We start from the raw sequence: 23,082 nt of genomic DNA, 5'->3' as shown, positions 1-23,082 counted from the left end.
GCTCCGGCGTGGGCCTCCCACTCGCCCCATCTCCCGCGGCCTCACCCTCGGGCCCCCTCGCACCCCTCCTCAGAACGGCGCGCAGTGTACATCGGGGCGCTGTTTCCCATGAGCGGGGGCTGGCCGGGGGGCCAGGCCTGCCAGCCCGCGGTGGAGATGGCGCTGGAGGACGTGAACAGCCGCAGGGACATCCTGCCGGACTATGAGCTCAAGCTCATCCACCACGACAGCAAGGTAGCCCCGGACACGCGAGTGGGTGGGCGGTGGGGGCTTGGGGGGCCGGGGGACCGCGGGAGTGCGTCTCAGTCCCAGAGCCTCTGGGATTGCGAAGCAGATCCCTCCCGTGTGAGCTGGGCTAGGGTTGCGGGAGCCAGGGGGAGAGTCGCAGTGGCTGGAGGTTCAAGATGAGGGTCTAGCGGTTCAAGACGGTTAAGCGCTCTGCAAGGCAGACCCTTCTACCCCGCTGCGGGGGCTCGTGGAGGTGCTGGGGACTGGTTTAGGGTGCGCGCTGATGCTGATTCTCTGGGGGTAGGAAACTCGTCCTGGAAGGATTGGAGGGCGGAGGGAATGTCGGGGGTATGGGGCGGGAGCAGGGGTTTACTTTTACCATGGTAACAAGTTAAATCTTGGCGTAGGTTGGGGCTGGGAGGAATAGGGACAGAATGAGGAAAATTTTGAGGGACTTGAGAGTTCTAGTTTATGTGTCAAAACAAACAGCTGACTCCTCTCATCCCTCCATCCCCAGCCTTGTTGAGGATTCCAGGGCTGTGCGAATTTATGGCCTGTGGTGGCTGGGAAAGACGGATGGTCAAGGAGTGGGCAGAGGCGCTGGGAAATGACTTGGAGGAGGGGTCCACAGGGGCGCCCCCACAGTAGCATGGGGATGGAGAGGAGCCAGGGTTTAGGGAGAGGACCACTGAAAGGAGTGGAGCGGGGAGGGGGCAAGAAGGTCCTGGGGCATGCTTGGCTTTGACTTTGGCTTTCCTTATGGCAGTGGGCCTGGAGGGTGAGAGAAGGGGAGTGGGATGCAGGGATAGGGAGGTGAGTGCAGGGAGATATGGGCAGGTAGGAAAATTTGAGCCCAAGGGTATTAGGGGATGGCTTTTCATGAGGTTCCTTTCCCCTACAGGAATACTTGAGGGTGTGGGGAAGGATGTGATGGGGAGGAAAAGATTTGAGACCTGCTCCAATTTATCTTTACCCACACGTTGCCCCAGAGATTTAGGGAACTGGGTGAGAGTGAAATAAAGCACAGAAGGTGAGGGTTTGGTGCCTGGGGTGGGCAGAGGACGTATAGTTATTCTCTGGAGCATCAGAGTGGGGAGGGGGCAGAAGTGGAGTTGAAGGTAAGGTGCTTGGGGAGAGGCCAACACAAAGACTGTGGAGAGCCTGGAGAGAGAACGTCAAATCCCTTCTGTTAGCTCCCTTCTGTTAAGGGTCTTCGTGGTTCTCAAACTTCAGTGCACCTAAGAATCCCTAGAGGAGTTTGTTAAAAATACAGATCCTAACTCCTTGGTCAGGGGTGAATCCCAGGATCTGCATTTTTACCAACAGAAATCCTGCCCTGGTAGATTCATGAGCTGTAGTTAACCCCAGGATGCCTACAGGAAGAGCAGCGGGGAGCAGGAAAAGAATTAGGTACTAGGGTAGGAGAAGAGGGGAGCCGTAGCTGGTCAGGTCTGTTGGAGGGGTCAAGCTTGGGAGTGCAAGATGGATAATTGGCTATGGGGCACGGGAATGTGGGGAGAGACAGGGAGAGGTGGGTGCAGGCTTTATGATTGGGGACTGCAGGGAGATCTGTGAGCTTAAACTCACGCACAGTGACAGGTGATTCCCTGGAGGTGTTGGGAGCAGATGGGGGGCCTAGGAGCAAGGAGCTGGAGAATATAGCAGGGGTAGCAAGGGGAGGGGAGAAGATTCTTGAAAGCCAAGGCGAGATTGAATGTGTCTCCGGAATGTGCCCCTTTCTAGTTGCAAATCCAGATCTTTGCTGGAGCAGGCTGTTGGGGAGGGAGGGCCGGGAAGCACGTGGCTGAGGGAATCTGCAGCCATGAATAGGGAGTGAAGGGGGAGGTAACCCTAGGGAAGGGGGAGAATGAGGAAGCAGGAGAGACGTTGGGCAGCATCCATTGCCCCGTTGTACGGATCTTATATGTTGTTGTGTGTCCTCATGTTTCTATTAAGCTCTGAGACAAGAAGTAGAGGGGCCCTTCCCTGGGGGTCTTGGGGAAAGCTGGGGGCTGGGTCTGCAGTAAGAGATCCTGGGTGAGCGCAGGAAGGTGGGGCTTGAGAATGGTAAAGATATACAGAGATGCCCCCGTGGGAGTCATGAAGAAAAAACCTTCAAAACGCCTGGTTGAGCACTGCCCTTGGCAGGGGGTGAGGGTGGGGTGGGCAGCAGGGAGTTGTGGGTGTGTTGCTTCTTCCAATTCCGCCAGCCTTCCCTGGCTCCCCCTTCTCCAACTTCCCACGGTGTCCCAAATGTCAGGCTCAGTGGGAAGTGAGCAGACTCTAGGGGGCCTTCTTTATTTCCTTTCTACTCACCCCCTCCTGCTTCCTCCCTGTTCACCTCACCAGACCGCTTTGCCTCCTGTCTCTGTCCCCTCTGCCCTGGCTCCCCACTGGCTGCCATTTCTCCTCTGCTTCCTTTGGGGCTCCAGCAGCTTCTGAAATGTCGTATTTCAGCAGGAGGGGAACAGCCAGTGGGAGCCCCGTGGCTGACTTCCTCCTCCCAGCCCCCCTTTCACTCCAGCTTTTTGTCTTGTTTACTTTCCCCAGCTCTTGCCTCTTTTTCAGGCACCCCTAAAATGGTCTGGTTTTTGAGAGTCCCGTTTTGTTTATTCTCCTTGGTTCTTTCCTCATCCTAGATTGTTGCCCAGGACCAGGTCTTTTTTTTTTCTAATAGACCCATCAAATGTCAGAGCCCAGCAGGAGGGGACGAGCTGCTGAGCAGGACCCCCTACTGGTCTTGTTCCTGTTCTCTCTTGTTTACTTATCAGTGGCCCTGAAAAGAGATGAGGGAGAAGAAAAAATGGGAGCTGGAAAGAGGCAGTTTGCAGTGGTAAGGGAAGGCATCTCACAAAATGGCTACGAGAAGGCCGTCTGGGGGGCTAGGGGAGAGTTTGTTCTTGTTCCTGCAGGTCCTTTTCTACCCACAAATGTTTGCAGAAGAACAGAGGGAAAGTGGGCTTGGGGATGTCTGAGGATGAGCTGAGAGGAGGGGAGGCCATACATTTATTAATACTGAAGGGAGGAGGTATGCGGAAGAAGAGGTGGATAAGGCCAGATGGAAGACGGAGAAGGGAATTTTAACAAAAGAGGAGAAGCAAGCAAGTTGACAGGAAGAGATGTCAGGAGGGAGAAGATGTTAACAATGATGAAAGTGAGTGACTGAGGAAGTAGCTAGAGAAAGATGGAAGGGTGGGAGCTGCAGGGAGGAGAGAGGCCCTGGAAGAGCCTGCCCTCATCCCCTCCCTCCTCATTCAGTGTGACCCGGGCCAAGCCACCAAGTACCTGTACGAGCTGCTCTATAACGACCCCATCAAGATCATCCTTATGCCTGGCTGCAGCTCCGTCTCCACTCTCGTGGCTGAGGCTGCCAGGATGTGGAACCTTATTGTGGTAAGCAGGGCTGTGAGGTCAGAAGTTGGGGTCCTTCCCTTGTGGGCCACATTAAGGGGCCAGGGAAGCTCAGGTTTGTGTTTAAGAGGACTGTGGAGGACTTGCTTCCAAGATTCCAAGCCCTCTGCAGACCTGAGCTGGCTGGCCTCCTAGCAACAGTGGCTGGACTGTGCTGCAGCTGACCTGGTTCTTCATCAGAAGGAAGTCGGATCATGAAGTGGGGCTGTATGGGTCTTTGATGATCATTTTTCCCGAGGGGATGGTGGGGGGAGCTTTGGAGAGAGTCAGGGAGAAAATCTCAGAGGCAGGGAGAGGGTTAAAGGACTCTTAAGCAGCTCTTAGTTGAGTCCACGTGAACATACTGTGTTGTGCTATCCCTGCCCCTCAGCTTTCCTACGGCTCCAGCTCACCAGCCCTGTCAAACCGGCAGCGTTTCCCCACATTCTTCCGGACACATCCATCAGCCACGCTCCATAACCCTACCCGAGTGAAGCTCTTTGAGAAGTGGGGCTGGAAGAAGATTGCCACCATCCAGCAGACCACGGAGGTCTTCACCTCGGTGAGGAGGGACTGGGTAGAGGTTAACGGGGGCATCTGCTCAAACTCCTGTGGAGAGAAACGTAGCCCAGGATTTGTATCTGGGGGGAAAGCTCTTGGCTCTTTATCAAAAGAGAACAGATTCCAAGTGGGTTAAGTGCATGTTCTCTCTGTGCCCAGGGGAATGAACAAGTTGAATTTTTGGGATCCTCTCCATCTTTTTGATTTAATTTTTTCGTTTTGATGCTCTGCTCCCCAGAGAGACCCAAATGACTCAGTTCTGTTAAAGTAGATTCAATTGAATGTTGAGACAAGAGAGGGAGGGAATATGAACTAGGAACCTGGAAGATAGCAGATTCCAGAGGCACTTATGGAGATGGGGATGGGGATGCCGGGTGCCTGTGAATCGGAATAAAGGACATGGAGCTACTGAATATGGAGGCAGAGAAGAAAGGGAGGGGGAGAGCAGAAGGGAGAAGAGAGATGAAGAGATGAGAGAGAACAGAGGACAGGGTAGAGGGAAGAAGGGCAGACAGCAAGTCCGTGAATCTGGTGTTTGACACTGGGATATGCCAGTAGACAAGGAGAGGTTGAAGGAGAGGACAGGTGTGTGGAGGTGGAGAGGAAGAACACGGCTCTACTCGCATATCTGATGCAGGTGGTCCACTTTCTCCCTTTTATTCTGTTCTTTGGGTGCTCTGTCCAGTCTTATATACAGGAGCCCTTTTGAGTGTCCCCCCTCTTTTCATAGTGATTCAGACCCATTCTTCTCTGATGCTGTTGTCTGCTCCCTGCCTCTTGAGACTGACATGATGCTTTCTGCCGCATCTTTTCCTGGTTCCCTGGTGTTTGCCTTTCAATGTAGGAGTTGGGTCAGTGTTAGGATTGGGGTTACTGGAGTGGTTTGCCCAGATACAGACCCTCAGGAGAAACACTTTCTTTAAGCTTTCTTCTCCCTGGGGACAGAAGCTGTTAGCATTCAGAAGGCTGCTCCTTTGTTCTGAGTGTGCTGTCCCCAGTGAACATCTCTTGACCCCACTGTGCACCCCATGTTTTTCCTACTTGTTTCTCGTTCCCACCCAAGACTCTGGATGACCTAGAGGAGCGAGTGAAGGAGGCTGGAATCGAGATTACTTTCCGCCAGAGTTTCTTCTCAGATCCTGCGGTGCCTGTCAAAAACCTGAAGGTGGGATGGTCGGAGCGGTGGGCTCAGCCTTCAGAGGGGCTGCTTGGAGAGGACAAGGCTGGGGAGGTTTTGCCTTTGTGAAGCAGTGGCATTTCCTGGGGAAGACAAGCTCTGTCTTCCAGTTGACATTTATCTACTACCATTGAGCATTACTCTGCACTAAGCACTTTGGGACGGGAAATCAAAGCTGTGTAAGCGCCTGGCTTAGCCCCTCAGGCGTTCCCAGGAGTCCCTCAGGAGCTCTGTTTCTCTCTGTTCTGCAGCGCCAGGATGCCCGAATCATCGTGGGGCTCTTCTACGAGACTGAAGCCCGGAAAGTGTTTTGTGAGGTGGAGCTGGAATCTGGAGAGGGAGGGTGACTGGGTGGGCTTTCTGCTTCTGATTTTCCCCTGGGATCTCCTCACTGCATCTCTGCTCAAGTTGGTAACATGACCTGAGGTGATGATTAATGGGGTATCTCTGTTAGCTCTGGGGTTATCTCTCTCTCTCTCTCTCTCTCTCTCTCTCTCTCTCTTACACACACACATACACACACACATGCACACACGACACTTTCTCCAGATCTCCTTTTCCTTCCTCTTTGTATTTCCCGAGGAGCCCCTGAATTCCATCTTTCGTGACTAGCTAGAAGAGCTACTGGAGAATGGCGGGGCTGTGGAAGAATCTAGTAGGAGGAGTTGTGTCTTTCCTACCACCCCTAATACTTGCAGATTTCTCTTAATTAATCCTGTTCTTTTCTGATTCCCAAGAAGCTGGCTAGTGAGATGAGACAAAAATCCAAAGCAAACCAAACCCAGCCCTCCTCCTCTTCTGCATTCAGGTGTACAAGGAGCGTCTGTTTGGGAAGAAATACGTCTGGTTCCTCATTGGGTGGTACGCTGACAACTGGTTCAAGATCTATGACCCGTCCATTAACTGCACAGTGGATGAGATGACCGAAGCAGTGGAGGGCCACATCACCACTGAGATTGTCATGCTGAACCCTGCCAACACTCGCAGCATCTCCAACATGGTGAGTGTGTGGGGACCCGGGATTGGGTGGGGGGCACTGAGGGAGCCCTGCAGGAGGTGGGAGAGGGTGTGTAGTTTGGAGGTATGGGAGGGGAAGGGGCCTGTGCTCACTCTGAACATGTTTGCATCATGTTTCCTGTGGATCCTACCTCTGCTGTAACTTCCTTTGGCGAGAGAGAGAGAGAGAGAGAGAGAGAGAGAGAGAGAAACGATAGAGTATTTCTGTCTGTGTGTGTTCAGTAGGCCCCTGACGAGTAGAAGGGCTGTTACCATGGAAACAGGAGTCTTTGGTGAGAAGTCAAATGAGGGAGAGGCGTTAATGATACAATAGACGCCTGTACACGCAAGCACACCTTTGCAGGAGTGCTGTTCCTGGGCAGAAACACATTTTGCTTTTTTGGTGACTTACGTCGGTGCTTTAGAGTTGCTTAATGTATTCACTCAGGATTGATACGCAATAAGCTTGGATGCTGATGCTTTTTTCAATGATTCTTTTTTTAGAATTTTAGATATGAAAGGGACTTTTGAGATGATTTAGCCCCAGATGGATGGTTAGGGACAGACTTGGAGCCTGATTTGCCAGGGCTGGGGCAGCAGCCTTGCAGATGCAGGGCACAAATGAGTATGGGTGTGGGACTGTTGGGAAAAAATACCTTTCTTGCTTGCACTGCAGCCTAGAGTGAGGAATCTTGGGTGATCTTGAAAGGGCAACCTGAGGGACCCTTGGGTCTGTAGCACCTGCTCTGGAGAGAGTGGTAGGGGTGAGTTAATGGTGTCAAAGCCCCCAAATAGCTTACTTTAAAAATAGTCTTAGTAAAAATTGTGTTTATATGGTAAACCAGGAGCTTCTTAGACAGATGATCTTGGTGATCCTCACAGTGTGCTAGATTTGTTGTTTATGTTATTAGATAGATGATCTTGGTGATCCTCACAGTGTACTAGATTTGTCGTTTATATTTCATAGACCTGGAAATTAAGACTCAGAGAGTTTTAATGACTTGACCCAGGTCAGGCAGACAGAATTGAATCCTACTTAACTCTGGTTCTAAGATGCTCTGCTCCATCACCTCCCAAGGAAAGTCATCAGGCTTAACTAAAACATTTGTGCTTTTATCTGCTAACTCTGCTTAGCCACTGGTGATTTTTGAGCAGGAGATAAATAAGGCCTGGAGTTGGTTCTGGCAGTGGACTGTGACAAAGGATTAGTTGCCGTTGGGTTCTGATCATAGACACTATACTTGGATATTCTTCTTTTATTTTATTTGGAAGATTTATTTATTTCTTTGAAAAACAGAGTGACAGAGAGACAGATCTTCTATCCTCTGGTTTACTCCCCAGATAACCTAAGCTGGGGATGGGCCAGGTCAAAGCCAAAAACTAGGAACTTCATCTGGATCTCCCACATGGGTGGCAAGGACCCAAATACTTGGGCCACCCTCTGCTGCTCCCCAGGTGCTTCCCAGGGAACTGGATTGGAAGCAGAGTAACCAGGACTTAAACAGCAACTCCCATTTGGAATTTTGATTTCTCAAACCCAGCTTAACACTACAGTGCCTGCCCTGTTTTAAGGAAACTTTATGCATTCATTTGCATTTTATTGGAAAGGCAGAGAGAGAGAGAGAGAGAGAGAGAAAGAGAGAGACACACAGAAAAAGAGATATGATCTTTCATCTGCTAGTTCATTTTGCAAATGTCCACAGCAGCTGGGGCTAGGCCAGGCCAAGGCCAAGGGCCCAGAACTGAATCCAGGCCTGCTAAATGGGTGGCAGGGACTCCACCTCCCGGGGTGCACATTAGTGAGACACTGGAATTGGAAGCAGAGTCAGGATGTGAATTTAGGTACTCTGATGTGGGATGCAGGCAATCTGAACAGTGTTTTAACCACTGGGCCAAATGCTTGCTACTATCCTTGGACATTCTGAGGAGACTCCATGTGTAAGGCATCTCGGTTAAAAAATACCAGGAAAAAATTCTGGAAGTCTCTTCCCTGTAGAGTACCTGGGAGGTGAGTCATCCTCAAGAAACTGGAGAAATAGTGGAGCTAGTTACCAGTGCCTGGAAGGATAATTGGTGCTCTGATCCCAGGACCTGTCGATCTGACTTCTGTCCCATAGCAGGGAGCTATAGAGCTGGACACAAAGCAGGACATTTGTTGGGGACATATAGGGACACCTTGGCTTTGGAGGTCACTTTCTGGCTCTTGGATTCTAGAAAAAGATGTTGGCTGCTCTTTAGGCCACAGGACTTCTTTTTTTTTTTTTTTTCTTTAAAGTGTTTATTTCTTTTTTTTTTAACTTTTATTTAATGAATATAAATTTCCAAAGTATAGCCCATGGGTTACAATGGCTTCCCCCCTCCCATAACTTCCCTCCCGCCCGCAATCCTCCCCCTTCCCGCTCCCTTTCCCCTTCCATTCATGTAAAGATTCATTTTCAATTCTCTTTGTATACAGAAGATCAGTTTAGTATATATTAGGTAAAGATTTCAACATTTTGCCCATATAGCAACACAAAGTGAAAAAACTACCATTGGATTACTAATTATAGCATTAAATAGCAATGTACAGCACATTAAAGACAGAGATCCTACATAATTTTTTTTCAAATTAATTAATTTTCTATGCCATTTCCATTTTAACACCAGGTTGTTTTTTTTTTTTCATTTCCAATTCTCTTTATATACAGAAGATCAATTCAGTATATAATTAGTAAAGACCTCATCAGTTTGTGCCCACACAGAAACGCAAAGTATAAAAATACTGTTTCAGTACTAGTTATAGCATCACTTCGCTTTAGACGACACATTAGGGACAGATCCCACATGGGGTGTAAGTACACAGTGACTCCTGTTGCTGATTTAACAATTTGACACTCCTGTTCATGGCGTCAGTAATCTCCCTAGGCTCTAGTCATGAGTTGCCAGGGCTATGGAAGCCTTTAGAGTTCGCTGACTTTGGTCTTATTCCGATAGGGTCATAGTCAAAGTGGAAGTTCTCTCCTCCCTTCGGAGAAGGGTACCTCCTTCTTTGATGGCCCCGTTCTTTCCACTGGGATCTCACTCACAGAGATCATTCATTTAGGTCTTTTTTTTTTTTCCATGATATCTAGGCTTTCCATGCCTGCTATACTCTCATGGGCTCTTCAGCCAGATCTGAATGCCTTGAGGGCTGATTCTGAGGCCAGAGTGTTGTTTAGGACATCTGCCATCCTATGAGTCTGCTGTGTATCCCACTTCCCATGTTGGATCTTTCTCTCCCTTTTTGATTCTATCAGTTAGTATTAGCAGATACTTGTCATGTTTGTGTGATCTCTTTGACTCTTAGACCTATCAGAACTATCAATTGTGAGCTGAAATTGATCACTTGGACTAGTGCGATGGCATTGGTACATGCCATCTTGATGGGATTGTGTTGGAATCCCCTGGCACATTTCTAACTCCACCATTTGCGGCCAGTCCGATTGAGCATGTTCCAAATTGTTCATCTCCTCCCTCTCTTTTTCCACTCTTAGATTTAACAGGGATCACTTTTCAGTTAAAATTTAAACACCTAAGAATAATTGTGTGTTAATTACTGAGTTCAACCAATGGTACTATAACAACAACAACAACAACAAATACTAAAAAGGATAAAGTATTACATTGTACATCTAAAGTCAGGACAGGAGCTGATCAGTTCATTGTTGCTTATAGTGTCCATTTCACTTAACAGGTTTCCCCTTTGGCGCTCAGTTGTCACCGATCAGGGAAAACAAATGATATTTTTCTCTTTAGGACTGGCTTAATTCACTCAGCATGATGTTTTCCAGATTGCTCCATCTTGTTGCAAATGACTGGGTTTCGTTGTTTCTTACTGCTGTATAGTATTCTATGGAGTACATGTCCCATAATTTCTTTATCCAGTCTACTGTTGATGGGCATTTGGGTTGGTTCCAGGTCTTAGCTATTGTGAATTGAGCTGCAATAAACATTAATGTGCAGATGGCTTTTTTATTTGCCAAATTAATTTCCTTTGGGTAAATTCCAAGGAGTGGAATGGCTGGGTTGTATGGTAGGGTTATGTTCAGGTTTCTGAGGAATCTCCAGACTGACTTCCATAGTGGCTTAACCAGTTTGCATTCCCACCAACAGTGGGTTAGTGTCCCTTTTTCCCCACATCCTCTCCAGCATCTGTTGTTGGTCGATTTCTGAATGTGAGCCATTCTCACCGGGGTGAGATGGAACCTCATTGTGGTTTTGATTTGCATTTCTCTGATTGCCAGTGATTTTGAACATTTTTTCATGTGTCTGTTGGCCATTTGGATTTCCTCTTTCGAAAAATGTCTATTGAGGTCCTTGGCCCATCTCTTAAGTGGGTTGTTTGTTTTGTTGTTGTGGATTTTCTTGATTTCTTTGTAGATTCTGGTTATCAATCCTTTATCTGTAGTATAGTTTGCGAATATTTTTTCCCATTCTGTTGGTTGCCTCTTCACTTTCCTGACTGTTTCTTTTGAAGTACAGAAACTTCTCAATTTGATGCAATCCCAAATGTTAATTTTGGTTTTGACTGCCTGTGCTGTTGGAGTATTTTCCAGGAAGTCTTTGCCTGTGCCTATATCTTGCAGGGTTTCTCCAATGCTCTCTAATAATTTGATGGTTTCGGGTCGTAGATTTAAGTCTTTAATCCATGTTGAGTGAATTTTTGTGTAAGGTGATAGGTATGGGTCTTGCTTCAAGCTTCTGCACGTGGAAATCCAATTTTCCCAGCACCATTTATTGAATAGACTGTCCTTATTCCAGGGATTAGATTTGGATCTTTGGTCAAATATAAGTTGGCTGTAGATGTTTGGATTGATTTCTGGTGTTTCTATTCTGTTCCATTGGTCTATCCATCTGTTTCTGTACCAGTACCATGCTGTTTTGATAACAACTGCCCTGTAGTATGTCCTAAAATCAGGTATTGTGATGCCTCCGGCTTTATTTTTGTTGTACAGGATTGCTTTGGCTATTCGAGGTCTTCTGTGTCTCCATATGAATTTCAGCATCATTTTTTCCAGATCTGAGAAGAAGGTCTTCGGGATCTTGATGGGTATTGCATTGAATGTATAAATTGCTTTTGGGAGAATAGACATTTTGATGATATTGATTCTTCCAATCCATGAGCATGGAAGATTTCTCCATTTTTTGGTATCCTCTTCTATTTCTTTCTGTAAGGTTTTGTAGTTTTCATTGTAGAGATCTTTAACGTCTTTGGTTAAGTTTATTCCAAGGTATTTGATTGTTTTTGTAGCTATTGTGAATGGGATTGATTTTAGAAGTTCTTCCTCAGCCATGGCATTGCCTGTGTATACAAAGGCTGTTGATTTTTGTGCATTGATTTTATATCCTGCTACTTTGCCAAACTCTTCGATGAGTTCCAGCAGTCTCTTAGTAGAGTTCTTTGGGTCCCCTAAATAAAGAATCATATCATCTGCAAAGAGGGATAGTTTGAGTTCGTCCTTCCCAATTTGTATCCCTTTAATTTCTTTTTCTTGCCTAATAGCTCTGGCCAAAACTTCCAGAACTATATCGAATAGCAGTGGTGAGAGAGGGCATCCCTGTCTGGTACCAGATTTCAGTGGAAATGCTTCCAACTTTTCCCCATTCAATAGGATGCTGGCCGTGGGTTTTTCATATATTGCTTTGATTGTATTAAGGAATGTTCCTTCCATACCCAGTTTGCTTAGAGTTTTCATCATGAAAGGGTGTTGTATTTTATCAAATGCTTTCTCTGCGTCTATTGAGAGAATCATATGGTTTTTCTTCTGCAGTCTGTTAATGTAGTGTATTACGTTGATTGTTTTGCGAATGTTGAACCATCCCTGCATACCGGGGATGAATCCCACTTGGTCTGGGTGGATGATCTTTCTGATGTGTTGTTGCAATCTATTGGCCAGAATTTTACTGAGGATTTTTGCATCTATGTTCATCAGGGATATTGGTCTGTAATTCTCTTTCAATGTTGCATCTCTTTCTGGCTTAGGAATTAAGGTGATGGTGGCTTCATAGAAAGAATTTGGGAGGATTCCCTCTTTTTCGATTGCTCTGAATAGTTTGAGAAGAATTGGAGTTAGTTCTTCTCTAAATGTCTGGTAGAACTCAGCAGTGAATCCATCTGGCCCTGGGCTTTTCTTTGTTGGGAGGGCCTTTATTACTGTTTCAATTTCTGTGTCAGTTATTGGTCTGTTTAGGTTTTCTATGTCTTCCTGGCTCAATTTAGGGAGGTTGTATGTGTCCAAGAATCTGTCCATTTCTGCTAGATTTCCCTGTTTGCTGGCATACAAGTCCTTGTAGTAATTTCTGATGATTCTTTTTATTTCTGTGGCGTCTGTTGTTACGTTTCCCATTTCATCTCTGATCCTATTGATTTGGGTCTTTTCTCTTCTTTTTTTAGTTAGTTGGGCCAATGGGGTGTCAATTTTGTTTATTTTTTCAAAAAACCAGCTCCTCGTTTGGCTGATTTTTTGTAATGTTTTTTTGGATTCAATCCTGTTGATTTCTTCTCTGATTTTAATTATTTCTCTTCTCCTACTGGGTTTGGGTTTGGTTTGCTGCAGATTTTCTAGATCCTTGAGATGACTTGAAAGCTCATCTATTTGGTGCCTCTCCAATTTCTTGATGTAGGCACCTATTGATATAAACTTTCCTCTTAACACTGCTTTTGTTGTATCCCATAGGTTTTGGTATGTTGTGCTGTTATCCTCATTTACTTCCAGAAAATTTTTGATTTCTCTTTTAATTTCTTCTATGACCCATTGTTCATTCAGGAGCATATTGTTCAATCTCCATGTGTTTGCACGTGCTCTAGGGATTCCTGAGTTGCCAATTTCCAATTTCATTCCTTTGTGGTCTGAGAAGCTGCATGGTATGATTCTAATTCTTTTGAATTTGCTGAGACTTGCTTTATGGCCTAGTATGTGGTCAATCCTAGAGAGGGTTCCATGTACTGCTGAGAAGAATGTAAAGTCCTTAGATGTAGGATGAAATGTTCTGTAGATATCTGTTAGATCCATTTGGGCTATAGTGTCGTTTAAATCTACTGTCTCCTTGTTGATCTTCTGTCCTGTTGATCTGTCTATCTCTGAGAGTGGAGTATTGAAGTCCCCCAGTACTATTGTATTGGGGTCTAAGTCTCCCTTTAAGTCCCTTAACAAGTCTTTTAAATAAGCTGGTGCCCACAGGACTTCTTAGTAGCCTAAAATGCCAAGATTTTCCAATAGAAAATAGAAGCAACCTTAGCAGCTAAACTAGGGCAGAGATTATAGATGAATCAAACAGCACCAGAAGAGGATCAGAAGCAAGTGTTGAACCCAGGGGATCTAGAACCATGGAGACTTAGAAAGAAAGCAGAGTTGCCTTCACTCCATAGGGATGGCCTTAAGTTTAGATCAGTGATTCTCAGATTTTAGCTTCCTTTAGAACCACCTGGAAAATTCATTAGTATAGAGACTATAGGTTCTTTCCAGGGAATTTCTGATTCAGTAGATCTGGGGTAGGGCCTGAGGATTACATTCGAAAAAGTTCCTAGGGATGCTGATGCTGCTAGTCCAGGGATCGCACTTTGAGAACTATTAGGGCAGTGAGTTGTCTTCCTTCCTTCCTTCCTTCCTTCCTTCCTTCCTTCCTTCCTTCCTTCCTTCCTTCCTTCCTCCCCTCCTGCCCTCCTTCCCTCCTTCCCTCCCTCCCCCCCTCCATCTCTCCTTCCCTCCCTTCCTCCCTCCTTCCTATCTTCCTCCCTTCCTCCCTCCTTCCTATCTTCCTCCCTTCCTTCATTCCTTCCCTCCTATCTTCCTTCCTTTTTTAAAAAAAGATTTATTTATTTATTATTTATATTATTATTTATTTAGTGACAGGAGAGAGAGGAGAGAGAGAGAGAGAAGAAAGAAGAGAGAGAGATTGAGAGGGAGAGATCTTTCACTTGCTGGTTCACTCCCTAAATCGTGCAGACAGATGCCAGAAATCCGAAATTCCATTTAGTCTCCTACATGGGCGGCAGGGGCATAAGTACTTAGGCCATCTTCCATCCACTGCCTTCCCAGGTACATTAGCTGGGAGCTGAATTGGAAGGGGAGCAGCCTGGACTTGAACTCATGCTCATATGGGATGCCAATCTGGCAAACAGCAGCTTAACTAGCTATACCACAACCCAGCTCCAGAGCAGCAGTTTTTATTCAGAGGTTCAATGTCTGTGAGTGGGAGTTTGGGGGAAGGATTGATGCTCCTGGCATTTACTGGGAAGAAGACAAGAATGCTTCTAAATATCCCACAGTGTACAGGACAGCCCCCCACCTCAAGTGTTAGTAGTGCAGAGATTGAGAAACACTGGTGTAGGGAATCTTTAGGGGCCATATATGGAAAAGGAGAGTGAGTTAGAATGACTTTGAGAAACATGTAGCTACGGGCTAGAGGGGAAGGAGGGAGGTGACATACTTGAGGATAAGATTTTGGGTAAATCCTGATTGAAATAGAGAACCCATCAGACTTGGGTATAAAAGAAACTAAAAAGCTACCTCAGGATGCATATACTAGATCACTGTCAAGCATCCATCAGCACACATAGAGATAGCCAGAAGGGCTGTTAAAAAATGGGATCATACATTTGTACTTGGTTAATTCAGTAGTTTCCATGGGTTGTGGAATTTTTGGTTTTCAGTTTTCCTTGAGGCATATGGTAAAATTTCCTTTTGAAAATTTATAATCCTGTGTTTGTGGATTCAAGGGAGACATTTTTTTTCTCGACTTTAGTCATGGGAGGGTCACTGGCGCCCCCAGTGGCTGGGTCTGTGAGAGGCAGTAGCCTGGAGTGTGGACCTGTGAGGATTTGGGCAGGGTGACATCACGCTGAGCAGCTTAATCCCTTCCCATCTGGGTCTGCTTTGAACTGAAGATTGGCTAGACCTGGAAAAAGCCCAGGATTACAATACTCAGGAAGTCTCAGCCTACCTGCTGTTGAAAAGCACTTCAGTGCATAGAGGTAGTGTAGAATCCTTGCTAAGAGTAAGGACTTTGGTGCCAGACTGCCTGGTTTTGAATGCCAGTCACTAGCTGTATAACTTTAGGCAATTTCCATACTTTTCTGTGTTTCAGTTTCCTTTTCTAAAGATAATGGGAATTGGATAATTCTTAGACATATGAATTAAATAAACTGGTAAATGTATCTTAGTGAAGAGCCTGGCACTTAGTAAAGAAAATATAAGTATTAGCCATTATCATCATCATCATTCTCCTCCTCATCATGCTGTACAGGTAGAGAGGGTATTAATGAAACATTTTAACCAAAGAATTAATAAGGATTTGGTGATTTGAAAGGCTCTATGTAATTTCCAAGTTTCAATCTCACATACTGGGAAATGTTAGAGGGTAAGGAAAAGCTGAGTTTAATCTTGGATATTTTGAATTTGTGATTATTGATCTTATACTTACAAATGCTTTAGAGTCAATTGAAGATACCAGATTTGATACTGAGCTGGAATTGTAAACCTGAGTATCTAAAGAAGGTGAAATTGAGGCAGGGAAATTCACAAAGTGATAAAGTAACTTACTTTGTACCCAGCATATTTTTTCTTAATTTTTAAAATTAATTAATTTATTTGAGAGATAAAGTTACAGAGAGGGGTGGGAGAGACAGGGAGAGAGAGTGTGAGAGATCTTCTATCCACTGGTTCACTCCCCAAATTGCTACAATAGCAGGGGCTGGACTAGGCCGAAGCCAGGAACTAGCAGCTTCATCTAAGTCTCTCACTTGGGTAGCAGGGGCCCAAGGACTTGGGCCATCTTCTGATGCCTTTCCAAGTATATTAACAGGGAGCTGGATTGTAAGTGGAGTGGCTGGGGCTTAAACTGGCACCCATATGGGATGCCTGTGCTATTCAGGACAGCTTAACCCACTCTGCCACATGTTGGTCGTTTGTTCCCAGCATTTTAAACACATTCTTATTTCATCCTTGCCCTATCTTTTAAAGGTAATATTAGTATTATTCCCATTTTAAAGCTGAATAGCCAGCTTGTGAGGTTTACCATCTTGTTAGAGATTTCATAACAGGTAAGGGGATTAGTTAGAATTGAAATCTATCTGTCGGCTTATTTATTCAATGAGATTTTAAAAAATTTAATTTGAGTACTTTATTACTTTTTTTTTATGTTTGGGATGCCTGCCACTTTGAGTTTTTTGTTTTGTTTTGTTGTGTGTGTTTTTTTTTTTTGGACAGGCAGAGTTAGACAGTGAGAGAGAGAGAGAGAAAAAAAAAGGTCTTCTTTTTTCCGTTGGTTCATCCCTCAAGTGGCCGCTATAGCCGGCGCATTGAGGCCAGCGCACTGCGCCGATCTGAAGCTAGGAGCCAGGTGCTTCCTCCTGGTCTCCCATGCAGATTCAGGGCCCAAGGACCTGGGCCATCCTCCACTGCCCTCCCAGGCCACAGCAGAGAGCTGGACTGGAAGAGGAGCAGCCGGGACAGAATCCGGCGCCCCAACCAGGACTAGAACTCAGGGTGCTGGCGCTGCAGGCAGAGGATTAGCCCTGTGAGCTGCGGCGCCGGCCAGTGTGAGGGCTGCAAGTAATTTATTACTTTTTAGAATATTTTTTTTATTTATTTGAAAATCAGAGTTAGAGAGAAGGGGAGAGAGAGACAGAGAAATCTTCCATCTGCTGGTTTACTCCTCAGATTGCCGCAATAGTCTGGCCTGGAGCCAGGAGCTTCCTTCAGGTCTCCCACATGGGTGCAGGGACCCAAGGATTGGGCCATTCTTTGCTGCTTTCCCAGGTGCATTAGCAGGGAGCTGGACTGGAAATAGCCGAGCCTTGAACTGGTGGTGCCCACTGGAGGTGGCAGCTTAACCTGCTACACCACAACACCAGCCCCACTTATTTTTTAAAGATCTATTTATTTAGGAGTAAATCTCTCTCTTTTAAAAAGATTTGTTTATTTGAAAGTCAGAGTTACAGAGAGAGTGGGAAAGAGAGAGAGAGAGAGAAGTCTTCCATCAGCTGGTTCACTCCCCAGATAGCCACAATGGCCAAGGCTAGGCCAGGCTGAAACCAAGAGCCAGGAGCTTCTTCCAGTTCTCCCACATGGGTAGCAGGGGCCCGAGCCCTCAGGCCATTTTCTGCTGCTTTTCCCAGGCCATTAGCAGGGAGATGGATCAGAAGTGGAGCAGCTGTCTTGAACATATGGGATGCCAACATCACAAGTGGCAGCTTTACCCACTATGCCAGGGAGAGACACAGAGAGATCGTCCACTTGCTTGTTCACTCCCAAAATGGCCGCAATTGGAACTCCATCTGGGTCTGCCATGCTGGTGGCAGGGACCCAAGCACATGGGCCACCTTTCACTGCTGTCCCAGGTGCATTAGCCAGGAGCCGGATTGGTAGTGGAGCAGCTCCCTGGAATGAGCACTGTTATGGGATGCCAGCATTGCAGGTGATAACTCAACCACTGTGTACAACCTGCTGTGCCACAATGCTGAACCCCAGACTGTGTTTTTAAAAAAGATTTTTTAGGGGAAATTTGGGTTTACACCAAAATTGAGAGGAAGGTAGAAAGTTCCTGTACATCTTCATGCATACACAGCCTTCCCCATTCTCAGCATCCCCCAGCAGAGTGGTACACGTGTTACAATTCATGAACCTACATTGGTACAGTGAATTCACCCATCCAAAGTCCATTGTTCACACGAGCCTTCACTCTTGGTGTATAATTGGTGAGCTTGGACCAAGGAGTAATGACATATCCCCACTATTATAGTATCATACATGGTATTTTTGCTTCTGTAATGTATGGACATTTATTCCTTGTCCATTAGAGGCTGGTCACAGGGCTAAATGGTAATGATTAAGAGAGGAGTGTAGGAGAGCCCAGGCCTGTGTGTCCTCACAGTGCTGGCTGCTCCCACTGCACCACACTGCAGGATTTCTGCATAGTCCACCCCCCTTACCCCCCGGTTTTGAAAGTTGAATAGAAAAAAAGTAGCAGGGTATTAGGAGCAAGGAGTTTTCTTTTTCCCATTCATTTATTCATTCCTTCATTACATTTTATGTGCTAATATGCTCCAAATTCAAATGATTGTTTGTGGGATTCCCACAGGGGCTAATTGTGCTTTGCTGAGAAGTAGTTGCTGAGCTTTTCCTTGTGTGGTTTCTGAGAGACAGGGAAAGGAAGATGTGATTTTCTTTCCCTCCACTGTGTGGAGGGAGTTTCAGGAGGTTAAGCAGTTTACCTGATGACCATTTAGCCAAAAAGTCTTACGACCGGTGTTAAAGGAACTGGTTTTTAGCTTTCTTGGCAAAAGAAGATTGAGTACTGGGAGAGGCTTGGTGGAACTGGATAACAGGCTTCAAAAATGTGCAATCCTGGTCTTCGGAAAACGCTGTCAGAGGAAGTGAGCTGAAAGCATTCCCGGATGGCAAGACGTTGGTGTGCTGAAGAGAAAGCTTCCTGGCTGACAAACAGAGTGGGAGAAGCTATGGTATTCCTTTTTCTAGCATTTTTGGAACTGGAGGAACTATCAGACCCTGGGCCAACTCTTGTTGAGAAAGTCTGAAGGGTGAGAGAGAGCATTAGAGTGCCTGTCTCTTCCTGTGTCTGTCTCTCCTTTCTATCCTGTACTATTCATTATCAGAGTGTTTCCTTTTTTTTTTTTTTTTTTCCTATTCTTTAAAATGTCTTTGAAAGGCAGAGTGCCAGAGAGAAAGCGATCTTCCATCCGCTGGTTCACTCCCCAAATAGCCACAACAGAGTGGTCTGGACCAGGCCAAAACCAGGAGCCAGGAACTCCATCTTGGAATCCTATGTAGGTGGCAGGGGCCCAGGTAGTTGGGGATCTTCTGCTGCTTTCCCAGGTGCATTAGCAGGGAGCTGGATCAGAAGTGGAACAGCTGGCATTGGAACCAGTGCTCTGATGTGGGATGCTACTGTTGCAAGGGGTGGCTTCATCTGCTGTACCACAATGCCAGCACCTATCCAAGATGTTTCAGACTTTTCTTTACTTCTGAGCCAGTAACTATGCATGTTAAGACTGTTGGGCCTGGATAATCCCTGAGTAGTGTGTTAGCTTTCAATCTAAGAGACACATGGGTGTGGTTACAGATTTTGAATGTGCAATATGTTCAACCTGACAATATGAACATAAACCACTCCCGTTGAAGTCAAACTGCTTGAGTCAGAATTGGGTGCCTCTACCCTCTCCCCCCAACACACACATTCTAATCCTTTCCTCATGTTCTTCCCTTTCCAGACATCCCAGGAGTTTGTGGAGAAATTAACCAAGCGACTCAAAAGGCACCCGGAAGAGACTGGAGGCTTCCAGGAGGCACCTCTGGCCTACGATGCCATCTGGGCCTTGGCACTAGCCCTGAACAAGACATCTGGAGGGGGTGGCCGTTCAGGTGTGCGCCTGGAGGACTTCAACTACAATAACCAGACCATTACGGACCAAATCTACCGGGCGATGAACTCCTCATCCTTCGAGGGTGTCTCTGTGAGTTATGGCACCTTCTTCACACCCACTTGTCCTCCCCCTTCACAGATGCCCCCTCCTAGGGACATGTGCTCTCCAACTTCCCTGCCTATTCTCCGCCATCCTCAGTCTCAGGCCAGGGGAGCAGGGATCCCCAAACCAGAAAAACCCATACAAGATGATAAGGAAAAAAAACACATGTGTTCTCCCCTCGTTTTCTCCTTCCTTCATTTCTTTTCAAACCAGTCCAGGTATTCATGAGTCGGGTGGGAATTGTAGGATTTTGAAAGAGGAAATAGTCTGAAAAATGACCTCCTCATTCCTCTTAAAGTGAGAGAATGAGTGCCCAGGGTGGGTTCGGTGACTTGCTCAGGCCACACAGCCAGGAGCCAGGCTTCCTGGTGCTCTGTCTGGGGGATTTTTCCATTCAAATCTCATGGGTGAAGCTGTTCTCAAAAGAATATTGTTTCTAAAATCTAGGGTATGGGCATCTGGGGTATGTCCTATATGCAGGGAGATGCCATAAATAGCATTCATTCAGAAGCTCAATTACATCAATAACAGAAGGATTCAGAGTCCCTGATGTTCCCTTTTTGCTCTGCTTTTATTCCCTTTGCCTTCCTCCACATGTTTCTCTCCCTCAGGGCCATGTGGTATTTGATGCTAGCGGTTCTCGGATGGCTTGGACACTCATCGAGCAGCTACAGGGTGAGTGCAAGGCCAGGAGTGGTGTGGGGGAGCAACCAGGCTGGGACTGGGCTAGGAGAACACCTGAGACAGCACCAGATTGTCTGGCCCTCCTGCCTCCTGCCCTTTCCCCTTACTGTGTTTGTCAAGCTCTGAAGCAATTTTAATAAAAAGCTTATATGGGGTAGTTCTCTTTGAGTGCATTGTTGTATTCTTGAAAATGGGTGTGCAAATTGAAAGTAGGCTCTCTTTTCTCAGTGGCTTCTGTTTTGATTCTGGACATTTTCCTTTGGTGACTTGGGATGAGGGATTAATGACCCAACAGTACATACTTACAGACACAGAAAAGATCAATCTAGAAAGCCTGCTATTTCTTGAAAATTTATTTGAAAGGAAGAACATGAGAGAGAGCGAGAGAGAGAGAGAGAGATATCTTTCATCCACTGGTTCACTCTCCAAATGTCTGCAAAAGCCAGGCTGCGTCAGACTGAAGCCAGGAGCCAGGAGCTTCATGCTGGTCTGGTGTGTGAGTTGCAGGGCCCAAGCGCTTGGGCCATTACCCACTGCCTTCTCAGGCACATTAACAGGAAGCTGGATCAGCCAGGACTCAAATTGGTACTTTAGTGTAGGATGCTAGAGTTACAAGTGGCAGAGTAAGCAGATGCACCATAATGCTGACCCCAAACCTGATATTTTTTTAAAGGAAACTTGTTGAGTTTCCCTACTAGGTAAACTGTCATTCCTGAGGTATCTATAGTTTGGCTTTTCTAAATTGTCTTTTCCCTTTCTTTCCTCCCTCCCTCCCTCCCTCCCTCCCTCCCTCCCTCCCTTCCTTCCTTCCTTCCTTCCTTCTGTAGAGGTACAGAGAGAGAGAGAGAGAGACAGAGAAAAGAGAAAAAGAGAGATCTTCCATTTGCTGATTCACTTCCCAGATGGCTGCAATGGCTAGGGCTGGGCCAGGCTGAAGCCAGGAGCCTCTTCTGTGTCTCCCACATGAGTGCATGGGCCCAAGCACCTAAACCGATGCCCATATGGGATGCCAGCACTGCAGGCAGCAGCTTAACCTTCTACACCACAGGGCCAACCCCAGTTGTATTTTCTTATAATTCAACACATTTATGTATATGAAAAACTTTTAAAAAATGATTTATCTGGTGGGTGGAAGGATACAGAGAGAGAGAGAGAGAGCTCCCATCCTCCAGGTGACTCCCAAGTGGCCACAAATGCTGGCCTCTGAAAAACTTCTGAGTTAATGTGTCAACTGCATCCCACTCAACTTCACAAGGCATGGGCAAGGGACCAGTTTCTCGGCCTCTTGTGAAAAGTTTCTTCCCTCCCCTCTCTCCACCTCCCACATCCTCTCCATTCTTATTTGTATCCAGAACAAGAGGCAATGGACTTCAGCCATGGTGAAAGGGGTGTGAGTTGGCTTTTGAAAGAATAATTTTGTTAACTAGGGCAGTTCTACAACAAAAATCGTAGGAGTGACTAGATTTCACTTAGTGGCTCTTTAAGAAGCAGAAGGAATTAGAGCCCAAGCCAACGGAAGAGAAATTTCTAAAATTAAAATGAAAGCCACTGGGAAGATAGATCCTGTGATTCTGTCCATCAAAAGAGAGAGAATAAGCAGAAATATGTTTAAAGCTTTAGAAGCCAGAATCAAAGTGAGAAACATCTTGCTAGAGGTGTGAGGCAGTGAAAGGGGTGGCAGACGTATTGCAGAGCCTTCCTCATGCAAGAGCTTTAAATATATGAGATATTCTTATTTATTTGAGTTGCCTTGGGAACCACCTTATATTACTTTTAAGTCACATTGCTGATTCAAGCAACCCCTAGATCCTTATAAGCATCTTTTAGGCTCAGTTGAAGATAACATTAGGTACAACCATGGGAAGCAGTGTTAGGGAAGTGGGGAGCTGAAAGTACCCACGATAGATACCTCACCTATCCAGGTCACTCCTTTTATTGTCTTCTGCCCAGGTGGCAGCTATAAGAAGATTGGCTACTATGACAGCACCAAGGATGATCTTTCCTGGTCCAAAACAGATAAGTGGATTGGTAAGTTCATCCTGTTTACATTTTCCTTCAAGCCCTCTAAACAGTCAAGAAAAAGGGTCATGGATTTGCATGAGGGGAGGGTGGTGGGTGCTGTTAAGTTGAAATGTGGCTGGGAGAGAGGCCAGGGGTAAGGATTAAGAGACAGTGAATACAACCTCCAAGACGTGGGTTTGGGGAGACTGGCGTATTTGGAGACAGAATAGGCAGTGGGTTGTACTATTTTTAATAGTACATTGCTGGGTAGCAGGATTAGAGGCAGAGGGTGGGCAGGGGGTGGGAAATGGAAACTCCATGTGGGTTTCCCAGATGTCCTGGTGCCTTGATTAATCTGAACCAGCTACTTCAAGCCTGGAGCTGCCTCTTTGTCTCTGTCAGGGAAACAGTTGCTTAAACTATCGGACAGGATGCAAAACCTCATGTAATTGTCGTCTACTAAAGTGAGCTTTCTAAAGAGGGGAAGTGAGCAGTTATTCTTTGTGTCCTTGGTGGGCTAAGCAATAGGAGATGGGAAGGA

The 23,082-nt window shown here is 46.2% G+C and overlaps 1 protein-coding gene across 8 annotated transcripts in view; it reads left to right on the top strand.

Annotated features, from left to right (window-relative positions):
- GABBR1 (gamma-aminobutyric acid type B receptor subunit 1) overlaps nucleotides 1–23,082 on the top strand; it is a 42,856-nt gene that overhangs the window by 4,834 nt on the left and 14,940 nt on the right. For all 8 annotated transcript variants that reach the window (XM_062185466.1, XM_062185458.1, XM_062185469.1 and 5 more), the window contains 9 exons: nucleotides 74–234; nucleotides 3,487–3,621; nucleotides 4,010–4,180; nucleotides 5,243–5,344; nucleotides 5,608–5,673; nucleotides 6,165–6,356; nucleotides 19,602–19,844; nucleotides 20,468–20,531; nucleotides 22,491–22,568. In XM_062185466.1, coding sequence (XP_062041450.1) covers nucleotides 74–234; nucleotides 3,487–3,621; nucleotides 4,010–4,180; nucleotides 5,243–5,344; nucleotides 5,608–5,673; nucleotides 6,165–6,356; nucleotides 19,602–19,844; nucleotides 20,468–20,531; nucleotides 22,491–22,568 — 1,212 coding nt within the window. The remainder of the gene's footprint in view (nucleotides 1–73; nucleotides 235–3,486; nucleotides 3,622–4,009; nucleotides 4,181–5,242; nucleotides 5,345–5,607; nucleotides 5,674–6,164; nucleotides 6,357–19,601; nucleotides 19,845–20,467; nucleotides 20,532–22,490; nucleotides 22,569–23,082) is intronic.

This window comes from Lepus europaeus, chromosome 3, assembly GCF_033115175.1.
Source record: "Lepus europaeus isolate LE1 chromosome 3, mLepTim1.pri, whole genome shotgun sequence".
NCBI classification, from domain to species: Eukaryota; Metazoa; Chordata; class Mammalia; order Lagomorpha; family Leporidae; genus Lepus; species Lepus europaeus.
Note: the sequence above shows the minus strand (reverse complement) of the source record. Positions and strands in the feature narration are given on the sequence as shown.